This window comes from Mustela nigripes, unplaced genomic scaffold (genome assembly GCF_022355385.1).
Source record: "Mustela nigripes isolate SB6536 unplaced genomic scaffold, MUSNIG.SB6536 HiC_scaffold_20, whole genome shotgun sequence".
Lineage (NCBI taxonomy): Eukaryota > Metazoa > Chordata > Mammalia > Carnivora > Mustelidae > Mustela > Mustela nigripes.
The window spans coordinates 16,953-30,227 of record NW_026739436.1 but is presented as its reverse complement, the minus strand read 5'-3'; the positions used below and the strand labels follow the sequence as shown (position 1 = coordinate 30,227).

The 13,275-nt window shown below is 34.3% G+C and overlaps 1 protein-coding gene across 5 annotated transcripts in view; it reads left to right on the top strand.

Moving 5' to 3' along the window:
- The window catches only part of LOC132008037 (histone demethylase UTY-like), a 192,547-nt gene extending 181,134 nt beyond the window's left edge, over nt 1-11,413 (top strand). For all 5 annotated transcript variants that reach the window (XM_059386438.1, XM_059386437.1, XM_059386436.1 and 2 more), the window contains 3 exons: nt 4,547-4,673; nt 7,479-7,649; nt 8,710-11,413. In XM_059386438.1, the coding sequence (XP_059242421.1) occupies nt 4,547-4,673; nt 7,479-7,649; nt 8,710-8,736 (325 nt within the window). In that variant the 3' untranslated portion in view covers nt 8,737-11,413. The remainder of the gene's footprint in view (nt 1-4,546; nt 4,674-7,478; nt 7,650-8,709) is intronic.
- The last annotated feature ends 1,862 nt before the right edge of the window (nt 11,414-13,275 follow it).

Sequence of the window (13,275 nt, the reverse complement as noted above, 5' to 3'; positions counted from 1 at the left end):
GTGCTTTCACATCGGTATCACACCAATAGATACATACTGTTGTGATTTTTCACTATTCAAGATTGGAATTGTTTAAATTGAGTGTATATCGTCCTTGGATAACTAACTATAATTCTCTGACCTACTTTTAATTCGTTAGTGTGTCATTAGATGTTATTATATGTGCACTTTAAAGCTTAAAATAAAGTTATGAGGTGTTTATTCTTAACTTTTTAAATGTATTTCCCAAAGTGAAGTTGCCTTCCTTTTGGTTTTAGTTTTAAATAATTTATTGGAAGTTAAGAGAGCTCTTCACTCTGTGTATTTTGTGATTGGTCTTTTAAGATACTTGAAATATGTTACTTGGAGCTGTATTCTCTGCATATTGATAAGACTTTTTGCGTTTTCTTGAGCCTCATCTATCCATTATGTTTGATTTGGTAGTCATGCCAAAAGAATTTTCAAACTTAGAAACTGAAGTTCAGCTTAGCAATAGTAAATTATTTTAACTGAATTTAAGAATTTAGTATATTGTGTCAAATGATACATACTTTATTTATTGAGTAATTTTTTTTTGAAGTTTTACTTATTTATTTGATAGATATCACAAGTAGGCAGAGAGTTGGGGGAGCAGGTTTTCCGCTGAGCAGAGAGCCCAATGCAGGGCTTGATCCCAGGACCCTGAAATCATGACCTGAGCTGAAGGCAGAGGCTTAACCCACTGAGCCACCCAGGTGTCCCTTTATGTAGTCTTTTATCCAAAAAACAAAAACAAAGTCTGTGCCCTGAAATAAGTCAGTTCACAAAAATCAGGATGCTGCTTTTTTAGTTTCTGAGGTTATTTTTTATCATTTCCCTAAATTCAATAAGTCATCAAAGCCATTTTCCATCTTCTCCCTTTTTTCCTATTCTTTTCAAAGTCGAACATTCCAAAAGTGTTTACTGTAGTTTGTGACTTTATGCCTCAGTCCTCTGGTTTTTTTGGTTTGTTTGGGATTTTTTTTAGGTGTTTCTGTTCTGGTATTAAGGACCACAATATGTCTATTTCATTTCTTACTTGTTCCTATTTTTCAAATTGAATTCATAATATAAATTTATTAAAACCAAGCAAGAAGCAATAATCAGCTGATATTTTTTAACCATTCTATATATTGAAAAGTTCTCTTCAGATTAATACCTAGAGAGTGCCAATACAGTTTTTAAAGTCTTGATTGTTAATTTTTATCTTTCTTGAGATCTTTTCTTAAATATCTTTTTTTTCTATTTATGCTCACTGCCCCCTTTTTAAAGTTAGATATATATATATATATATATATATATATTTTTTTTTTTTTTTGTTTGTCTGAGAGCGAGCAGCAGAGGGAGAGGGAGAAGTACCACTCAGGCTCAATCCCAGGACCCTGGGATTATGATCTGAGCTGAAAACAGATGCTTAACCAACTCAGCCATCCAGGTGCCTCTACAATTAGATTCTTACTGATTTTTTTTTTTTTAAACCTGTAAGTCCCTCTACCTATATGTTGTTGTCCTTATTCTATGTTCCCATGGCTTTCTGAACGTTAGAAAGACTAAAAATTTCAGTGATGGAGAGAACATACCAGGAAGTAACCACAATTTGGTTATTCATTATATAGATGATGTTAACCTAGTGTCAGTTCTTAAGATTCTGCTCTCTGGGCAGGTAATTCTGTACTTGTGATTGCAGGAGAACTGCTCCTTCTTGTTCGTTCACTCCTAGCAAACCAGGCTGTATGTATCTCTTCATATTAGACTGCCTTTTTATGTGGGACTTTGAAACTAACTATAAAGTCAGATAGTAAAAACTATAATCCAGTTGCCAAAATAGCCAGTACTTTGGAAATCAAAGTTTATTTTTAAAGTAAAAAGTAGAATTCTTAAAGAATAATACTATTTTCCTAATAGTGCTGGTAAGGATTTGAGGAAACAAAATGTGATTCCCTAGCTCTTAGAATCTCATTTTTGTAAGAGAGAAGTGAGGGAGAGTCATAGGCAGAAAGTAAAGAGCGCATAGAGAAGATAACATCATAAGAAAATTTTGTCTTTCTGTGCTCCATTTTTTCCTCATTTTGAAGAGATTGATAATAAAGCCTCTTGGCACTGGACTTAAGTAGTGCAAGTATGTAAACTAATCTCTGATAATAAGTGTTTATGAATGCTCCTCTTACTGACATTTTATTTTCCTACCTGACATATTGCAGAGTTCATAAGCATTGTTGCATCTGCAAGTAAAAATTTACAAGGTTTCAGACATTATTTCAGCAGTGAAATCACATTGGAGAGGAGTAGGCCGAAGACATCAGTGAATGCTGTACATCTAGTATATAGTGTTTCAAATTGGATTTTTACTTTTTGTCTCCTCTTGCACTTTCTTCAACATACATACATATACCACAAAGCTTTCCTTGTTTTGAAATATAAATCTAGTAAGGCAGAGTTTTGTTCAGAGTTATTTTAACTTGAAAAATTTCTAAAGGTAAACTGAAAGTGTTACTGTTTCTATGATACTTAAGAATTTTTCATGCAGGGGCGCCTGGGTGGCTCAGTGGGTTAAGCCGCTGCCTTCGGCTCAGGTCATGATCTCAGGGTCCTGGGATCGAGTCCCGCATCGGGCTCTCTGCTCAGCGGGGAGCCTGCTTCCTCCTCTCTCTCTCTCTCTGCCTGCCTCTCCATCTACTTGTGATTTCTCTCTGTCAAATAAATAAATAAAAAATCTTTAAAAAAAAAAAAAAAAGAATTTTTCATGCAGTTTTAGACTTGAAATTATTATGCTCATTTTGGTTTTTTTTTTTTTTTTAAAGATTTTATTTATTTATTTGACAGAGAGAGATCACAAGTAGGCAGAGAGGCAGGCAGAGAGAGGAGGAAGCAGGCTCCCCGCTGAGCAGAGAGCCCGATGCGGGACTCGATCCCAGGACCCTGAGATCATGACCTGAGCTGAAGGCAGCGGCTTAACCCACTGAGCCACCCAGGCGCCCTATGCTCATTTTGTTTTTAAAGAAGTTAATAACTTAATACATTCTTAAAATCATCTTACCCCAGGCTTATTTGTGTAAGTTTTGATACAGAATTTTAACCTGATACAGAAATAGAAATTAAGAGAAATTAAATATGATGATCCTATCATACTGTAATACTTAATTACTCGCTTAAGAATCATGTATTTATTAAGCATTTTCTCTGTACCAGGCAGTCTTATTGCATTTAATAAAATAGAAAAAGCCTTTGTTCTCATGAGTCCTGCACTTTAATGGGAAAGAAAGAGTAGAAGCATTGTAAACACTGAAAGAGGTTAGTTTTAGATATTGATAATATTCAATTCTTTCAAATAATTACCTAAGTATTTATAATAACTGATCCAAATTCTAAGTCATTAGCAGTTCAGTCTGTTAACTGCAGTTGGTTTGGACCTTATCCCAATGGGTTATACTGTTCACAAATGTAGTTATTAACATCACTTTTATTAAACTGATCATGGGTAGTTGTGATTTTTAGAATAATTTGAGAGCTAAAGTGTACCATATGGATCATCTAGTACAACTCTGCCTTCAAAGGGGAAGTTGAGGCACTTAATTCATGGGAATGTTAGCAGATATTTCTGAGCAATGATAGCAAAAGATAGAAAAATTATCACTATTTATGAGAATTGACTATAAGTATGAACGTAAGAAAAGTATAAATTGGGCTTTTTTTTAAGATTTTATTTATTCATTTGTCAGCGCAAGTTGGCAGAGTGGCATAAAGAAGGAAAGGGAGAAGCAGGCTCTCTGCCAAGCAGGGAGCCTGATGTGTGGCTCAATCCCAGGATCCTGGGATCATGACCCAAGCTAAAGGCAGCCACTTAACCAGCGGAGCCACCCAGGCGCCCCAAGTACAAAGTATTTTTTAAGAAGGTTGTTAAAATATGGGCACCAAGGTGGCTTAGTCAACTAAGCCTCTGACTGTTTCAGCTCATGTCATGATCTCATGGGTCATGTGATTGATTAAACCCTATGTTAGGTTCCATGCTCACTTCGGAGTCTCCTTGGAATTCCCTCCCTTTGTCACCCCCAAATGCACATATACTTTCTTTCTTTTTATACCCTTATAAAAAGTTTGAACCAATAATATTCTTTTTATCCTTTGGCACTATAGTTTAAGCTGATTTTATGTTCTTTAATATCTAAATCTACAGCTTTCTACTTTGGTGAAGTTCCAGCATGGAATTCAGACTGATTTCAGAGATGAAGAACTTGATTCTATTATAAATTTACTTCTTTGGCAAGTTCTCTCTGTTTACCCAAATCAGAGCAAAAATTAAGATCATATTTTTGAACAAGAGATGAGTGTTTTGTAGATTAAGGTCATTGTATTTTTGTATTCAGGTACTCTTTGTGCTTTAGTATTACCATTGTGTTAAGGCATGTTATATGTGAAAAATTGACAAAAGAAATCTACCACATCAATAAACTGTAGAATCAAGATACTCATTTATACACAGATGGTATATCTTATATACTACAAATATTCAATATTAAAATGTTGTCATAAATAATTTTCTCCACAATAGGTACTGCCTTCTAAAAATTCTAAAGCAATGTCAGACACTGAGAGAAGCTCTTATTACAGCAGGAAAAGAAGTTATATGGCATGGGCGGACAAATGATGAACCGGCACATTATTGTAGCATTTGTGAGGTAACTGCTCTTGCTGACAGTTGTTTTATTGTAGAATCTCTAGTTTGGGGGTGTCTTTTAAATTACAGATTTACCTATACTTTTATATAATGCATTTTTTGATAAACAATTATATTAAATTTTCATTTGACAGTATAATATTTCATTTAACTTAATTCAGAAGTAATACCTACAGAAGCATTCGTGTAGTATTTCCTTACCAGTTCACAATTATCTTGGATTTTTAGCAATAATCCAAGATACTAACAATAATCTACAATAAGTATACAAATGCCAGCAAACTTAACTATTTCAGTGTAGATCCAGAAATATCAGTCATAATGCCATTTATTAATATAGTTGTTGATTTTTCCCTGTGACCGAGGTTTCCATAAAGTATAGAAATAAAAGTTTGTTACTTCCTGGAGAGGAGCTTACTTCTACTTGGAGACAGAATGTAAATAACAAATTAAGATGCATATAAAAGTGATGAATATGAAGCTGGACATGTATGGACTGTTATAGAAACAATGAAGAAAGTAATTGCTCTTTTTTTTTTTTAAGATTTTATTTATTTGACAGAAATCACAAGTAGGCAGAGAGGCAGGCAGAGAGAGAGGAGGAAGGGAAGCAGGCTCCCTGCTGAGCAGAGAACCTGACATGGGGCTCGATCCCAGGACCCTGGGATCATGACCTGAGCCAAAGGCAGAGGCCCAACACACTGAGCCACTCAGGTGCCACATGGAAAATAATTGTTCTTATTGGTTTAGAATTTACAGGCTGTTTTAAAATTTGACTCCTAAGGACTGTAAGAGGAGATGGGTTTAAGGAATTTGATCTTAACTATAATGTCATTGAAGCCATAGAAGTTTCAAGCAAGGCACTAAGTGGAGATGTATGTTTTATTAGAATCAGGTAGAAGGCAAAGGTGTCAGTTTGGAGAATATTGGAATGGTCTTGAGGGTTTAACAAGGGTTTAATTAAGCTAGTCTTTCATTTTAGGAATATAAAAAGAAAGGAGTTTAAAAGTGTTTAGGTCAGGAGGGTAGTTGATCACATGGGGAATGATGACAAGTTCAGGAATCCCAAATTTTTAAGTTTCGTAAATTATGTTATTTATGAATAGTAATAAAACACCTTAGAAACTGACATTCTAACAGTCCTGTTCTAATACGTTTTAGTTGGTAAGTTTTTGTCACTAAAATCAAGCAGTGGTTAAAGAACCCACTTGGATAGGAAATTGAAAATCTGAACTAAATCTTGAAATTGTGTGATACCGGGGTAAACGGACTATATCCCTTAGCTATTTTAATATTGAGTAATCTCATCAAAATATGTTCTTAAAAGATCTGTCAGATTCTTTCAGGTTAGGTGTCATACTTCAGTTAAACATATAATCTTCAGGGATGCCTAGGTGGCTCAGTTGGTTAAGCAGCTGCCTTTGGCTCAGGTCATGATCCCAGCGTCCTGGGATCAAGTCCCACATCGGGCTCCTTGCTCAGCAGGGAGCCTGCTTCTCCCTCTGCCTCTGCCTGCCTCTCTGCCTGTGCTCGCTCGCTCTCCCTCTCTCTCTGACAGATAAATAAATAAAATCTTAAAAAAAAAAAAAAAACCATATAATCTTCAGAGTATTTGGAAACAGAAGTGTTGCAGCTTTTATCCCCAATTCTGCTGGAGCTTTACAAATCATTATGGTTTCTATATTAAAGAGGTTCTTAACTATCTTCTGGCATAATACTCATGAATATGCTGCCTGTACTTATTTTCTTTAATACACAGGCCTTACAAGTGACCACTTGTTACTCATCAGTCAGCTAAAAATAACCAGTTAATGGGGTTACTTGGTTGGCTTTAGTCAGTTAACCACATGACTGTTGCTCTCAACTCAGGTCATGAACTCTGGGTCTTCAGTTCAAGCCCCACATTGAGCTCGCTGCTTGGTGTGCAGCCTACTTTGGGGGAAAAAAGAAAACAATCTGATATATATTTTTCTTTTCTTTTCTTTTCCCTTTTTTTTAGGATTTTATTTATTCATTTATTTGAGGGAGTGAGAATGAGGGAGCATGAGAGGGGAGAGGTCAGAGGGAAAAGCAGACTTCCTACTGAGCAGGGAGCCCAACAGGGGACTCAGTCCTGGGACTTCAGGATCACTACCCAGGCTAAAAGCAGCTGCCCAGCCAACTGAGCCACCCAGGCACCCCTGAATATGTATATTTCAATGATTTTATTTTTCCTTTTATTATTAGCTTTCATTAAATATTTATGATACATGCTCTTAAGGTCCAAATTTGAATAAAACATAGTCACCACTTTTATGGAGCCAATCTGTGAAAGGAGAGAAGTATCTAAACACAGAACAACTAATGAACTAATTCAAAAACTAATGATGTACTGATGCTATTTGAACATAATAATAAAAAAAATTATAATTTTGAAAAAAAATAAATAGAACACTATGGATGCTATTATAGAGAAGTAAGAAGAATCATTACTTTTACCTGATTACTTATACTGATATTTTGGGTAAAATAAAAATAAGGGGACCTTTATCTAACTGAGTATTAAACTTTACAAGTTTTAATCAGTATTTGATTCCCTTGGATCGGTCTCTAAATACATATTATGGCTCTCATTTTTGTGGTACAAGTAAACCTGATATATCAAACATACAACTATGAGGGTGTGTAATTTTTTTTTAACATACTTCCATTTACAAAAATCACTGTCCATAATTTCATGTAAAGTAGAACTCCATGGTCACATTATAGTGGTGCAATCAATACAACTCTCCATTCAGTGCTTTTTTTTTCTCTTTTATTAAAATAGGTGGAGGTTTTTGATCTTCTTTTTGTCACTAATGAAAGCAATTCTCAAAAGACTTACATAGTACATTGCCAAGACTGTGCACAAAAAACAAGTGAAACTCTGGATAATTTTGTGGTGCTAGAACAATACAAAATGGAGGACCTGATACAAGTCTATGACCAGTTTACATTAGTAAGTGAATTCAATATGTGAGTACATAGTTAGCTGGGTTTTTGAAGCAGCAGTGTTTGTTTTTGGTATCTGATAAATATAAATTAATAAGATATTTAAATTTTCTCTTGGCTCAGTAGATATAGCATAATAAGAAAATATTTGTGTTTTCCTTATACTTTAAAGCCCTTTATCCACATGCAGTTAATACACATTACTATTTTTTCTTTTCAGTAAGAATGGCCTAAATAATAATCACAATAATTACATTTGAAAATATTTGTTTCTTTTATAATATTGTGATAGTCTATGTTATTTTATTTCACTGATAAAAGATGGGTTACTTAATTCTGTATGGACGCTCTATAAGGAAATCATTATTTTTTTAATGTACTCGTGTTTTCAGAGGTCACTGCATTTTTTTAAAACCTGTTGCTTATTTATGTGCTAAACTCTTGGAAATATTTATGTTTCTTGGTTTAATGATATATAAGGTGTGGAAAAACTAAATTCATATTATTTTAAATGCCATTTTTATGATTTCAAGGACATGTTGAGATACCATTTACTTCTGGCTTTGAGAGGCAGTAGGATTGGAAACATTTAGTCATGAACTGTTGGCATTTTTCCCTGCCTTTTCTTCAAAACTTTGAAATCTAGATTCAGATATTTTTAATTAAATTGTTCTCAGAATTACTTGAAAAAGAAAAAAATTATGACAAATATGTGAAATATGTACTCTACCAGAGAATTGTTCATAAGCCACTACCCAAATTTTAATTGATTTTTCAAATTATTTTCCACACTACTCTTTCAGCAGTCTAAAAAAATAGGTCTGAATGTTCCATTGTGTTTTTTATTTTGGGTTTTTTTTTTTTAACTAAATTTTGAACCCCAGAAAAACGGGGTAATAATTCAGAACTCTGAGCGTACTATTTAGCATACTGTTGAGCTTTGTGGGGATTTGATGTTGCTTTCTAACTCATATCATCAATAGGCTGTATGTTGATAGTCCTAAGCTAAGAACCGTATTAAGGATTAATATGCAAAAACAGTTAACATACCTTATTTTTAATTTTAGGCTCCTTCATTGCCAACATCCTCTTGATACTAGACCATGAATATTAAATGACACCTTTTCTGCTCATCAGGAAAGTCTTGCTCCACTGGTTTTGTAACTGTTCATAAGACTGCTAATTAAAAGCTATGTCTATGCAACCTTCCAAGAATAGAGTGTCAACCAACTGGATGTAGGAGAACACTGCCTCTACTCCAGGACTCTCACAAAGTTGATCCAGCTGTAACTATTCATAATGGCATGTTTTATGATATCTGACAGTATGTGGCAATGTCAGACTACTGACTTGAAGATAACCTTTTTCTATATTTCTGTATTTCTGGAAAGCTAAATTAGTTTTCCTCTATAGTTTTCCCTTTCAGAATTTTTGTGAGGAAAAATTACTGTTATAGCTGGCCAGTCACTTGTTAAGATGTTTAATGAATTCAAATCTTTAATCAACTTTTTTTTATGTAAAAAATTAGATGACAAAGCTTTTGGGGGTTTTATTTTGTTTTGTTTTGTTTATCATTTTATATTTTTGTCTGTTGTTTGAGGCTATAGTGATTACACTTCTAATTTCCAAAATAAATGTTAAGAAAAACTCCTAGCCTAATAGCAAAGACACAAAGATAATGGATTGCACATAGTATAAGGAATAAACTTCAGATTTGTGATTTTTGTTTCTAATCCTGACACAGATTTACACTATTTATGAATACATATTTATTGCTTGAAAATATTTGTGATGGAATGTTTTTAATTTTACCTGAGATTTACCTGCCATTAAATATTAAGGAGTTCTATAATTTTAAACAGTACTCCTTTTACATTTTCTATGTGTAAATAAAACTGTGTAGTATTGTACAGAAACTTTTATTAAAATTGTTTAATGTTTAAAGGGTTTTCCACAGTGTGAGTTTTAAAAAAGACTTCCTGTAAAGACCTAGCTTTTGTTCATTTTCAAATCTGATTCTATGTATTTTATATATACATATATATTCACATGTGTATAACATAGAAATTAAAATATATAATTGTATAAAGATCAAACAGATTTTGAAATTTTCACATTTATGATCATTTCTGAGCTGCCTGCTGTAAAGTGTAGTGGCTTACAAAATACGCTTATTTTTAAAGTAAATGTCTTTCAGCCTGTTTTATTAAGTTATTGTAGTGATAGCCAATATTTCAGGCAAAATGTATATTAGAAAACAAATAGTGAATTCGAGATTTTAAGGGAAACATTATAAAGTTTGATAAATTTTATTTCATTTTTTTACTACAGAAAAGAGATTCAGGCTGATGAGGGCTTCTGCTGCAGAGAACAAATACGTTAAATGACGTATTTTTAAAAACTAGATAACTTTGAAATTCCATACTTTCCATTTGTTGAATATAGCTGAGGAAAGAAAGAGGAGAGAGACTCAAATTCTGTATCACTAGTCAATTTCAAGAAGTTCTGTGAAGGCTTTTGTTTCATATGAACAAATAACTTAACCGTATTATCACATTTTATAGTAACACCTGTTTTCTACCTCTACTTTTTTGAAGCATTTGGCATGTATTCTCATTTTATCACAGTGTTCTAAAGTTTCCTAGGGACCTTTGGTGGAGTTCTATAAATGAAGTAGAAAAATATCTAAGAGAATTTTTAATCTTATCTAGTGAACTGCCTTGAGAGATTATATGTATCAAGTATCTCTTTTCAAGTAATACTCTAGTATTCTGGCTTCCTAGAAATTGTTTAAAGAAGAAACTTGTAGATACTTTATTAAATTAGATAATAATTTTTCAGGAGTTAAAGTCTTAACAGCAATCATCATGGTATAATTTCAAAGGAAAATAATTGCAATTCTGTTTTAATTAAGGAACAAAGAGTACTTCATCCTCCTCAGTTATTTTATAATTACTGTTATTTTTGTGGTTCTTTTGTAGAAGCTCTTATCCATAAGTCATTGATAATAAAAGTCAAGACATACTTTTTCCCCTCCCCAACAAAAATTCCAAACAAACCACCAGGAAACAAAAATTATAAAGTACCAATAGTATATGAGTTTTTCTTAACCACTTCTGTTTTCTATTACTTACAAAACATCTTATTGTCTTCTCTCTTTTTGAAATGATTAATTGCCATGATGAATGTAAACTGAATTTATTGAATTGACTTGGACATAAATAGAACTTAGTTCTGTTTCTTAATATGTTTGGATTATATGTTAAGAATTGTACTTTTAAGAAGGTTATAGTCATTAAATAGGACAGGAAGTGAAAAATCAAATATATTAGTATCACTTAGAAGTATATCTAGATAATGAAGTCCTCTGTTATGTATTTTCATCAATTTAACATCCTTTGCAATTTGGATTTGGAGGGCATTAAAGAAAGAGTCTCTCTTTTTGTTTTTTTACTCCTAGAGGTGTGAGACTCATTAAGATGTCTATCCAGGTGCCTTCAATCAAATTTGTATCATAGCACACACATTATTTAGAAAAAGACTATAGTACTATAGTACACACATTACATAAAATAGCAGCTTAATCCAGAAAGAGTGCACTTGGTCATATTCTTTTCTGTTTGTTACAATTTAAATAGGAACTCTTCTTCATGGCACATAATTTATGAAAATCGTAAATTTTGTGCGATGGATATGCAATTCAGTTTGCTATATTTACCCAAATCCTGGCTTCTGCATTGTATGAAAAAATAAATTGAGAATTAGGACCTTCATGTTTGTCAGTCATACCTCTAAGGCTGGAAGTTAAAATCCCGCAAAAGAGAAGGACCGAGAATTCTTTGGAACAAAATTACATAACAAGGGGGCGCCTGGGTGGCTCAGCAGGTTAAAGCCTCTGCCTTCTGCTCAGGTCATGATCCCAGGGTCCTGGGATCAAGCCCCACATCGGGCTCTCTGCTCAGCGGGGAGCCTGCTTCCTCCTCTCTCTCTGCCTGCCTCTCTGCTTACTTGGTGATCTCTGTCTGTCAAATAAATAAATAAAATCTTTAAAAAAAAAAAAAAAACCTTTAAAAAAAATTACATAACAAGGAAACAAGATAGAGCAACGAAAATACCAAAGAGAAAAGAGGAGATAACATTTGTCACATCAGAGCTTTTGAAAAAACTATGTCTAAGTCGTGAAAAGAGAATAAACAAAGATGTCATAGCAAGTGATACTAGTCTGAGCAGCTTTAATGAAGAAATGGGAATAAGGACATAGCCATGGTGAAGCTAAGATTATGAATTTGAGAAGGATCAGTTGTGTCCAGAAACACCCTAGATATGAGATTATCTTCTTTGGTAAATGCTAGACAGACTAACAACTTCATTTGATTTGATATGATTTAGTTTTATTTTTAAACTTTTTTTTTTAAGATTTTATTTATTTATCAGAGGGGGAGAGAGCAAGCACAGGCAGACAGAATGGCAGGCAGAGGCAGAGGAAGAAGCAGGCTCCCAAGGAGCCCGATGTGGGACTCGATCCCAGGACACTGGGATCATGACCTGAGCCGAAGGCAGCTGCTCAACCAACTGAGCCACCCAGGCGTCCCGATTTAGTTTTATTTTTTTAGTAATCTACACCCAACATGGTGCTTAAATCCATGACCCTGAGATCGAGTCACATGCTCTTTGAACTAAGCCAGCCAGGTAACCCCAGGTTACCATATTTAAGCAACATTGTTATAGCATTGACCAAGAGTGCTTTATACAATACTGGTCTGTTTCAGTATTTGAAACAACCCAGATAATGTTTTCCTTTTAGTATGATTTAATTATACATACTATCATGCATTTGTACAGAGCATCATTCAAATGATTTTTCAGATGTGCCTATTTTAACCTTAAGTGATCTTTGGGTAGGCACTTGTTTTATTTTACAGATAAGGTATTAAGGGCTGGAAAGGTAAAGATCTATATTATTCTAAATGGAGTGTTTACTCCGTCCTACTATAGAAAATTTGGAATTGAAAGTGCTTAAAAAACCTTTTGTGTTTGAGGAATCTTTTCATTGTTCTCTCTTTAAATTTGAAAGCCTCTAAAGTAGTCATATGTATTTTGTTACTTAATTACATTTTAATTTTCACATAATTGGGCATTCACTTGCAATGGTAAGAAAATAGTAACAAAGTTTTTATATGTAGGTTAGTCTCTTTGCCCCAGAGGAAACATCCTGTAGAACTATAGTATAATATGCTATTTCAAGGTATGGTTATTAATACTGTCAATACACAGAATATTGCTTTCAGGGTGCCTGGGTGGCTCAGGCGCTCCGAGGTGAGCTCAGACCTCTACCTTCAGCTCGGGTCATGATCCCAGGGTCCTGATTGAGCCCCGCATCTGGCTCTCTGCTCAGTGGGGAGCCTGCTTCCCCTTCTCTCTGCCTGCCTTTCTGCCTGCTTATGATCTCTCTCTCTCTCTCTCTGTCAAATAAATAAAAATAAAAGAGTTTTAAAAGGACACCTGGGTGGCTCAGTGGGTTAAAGCCTCTGCCTTCAGCTCAGGTCATGATCCCAGAGTCCTGGGATCGAGTCCCAAATCAGGCTCCCCTGCTCTGCGGGGAGCCTGCTTCTCCCTCTCCCTCTGCCTGCCAC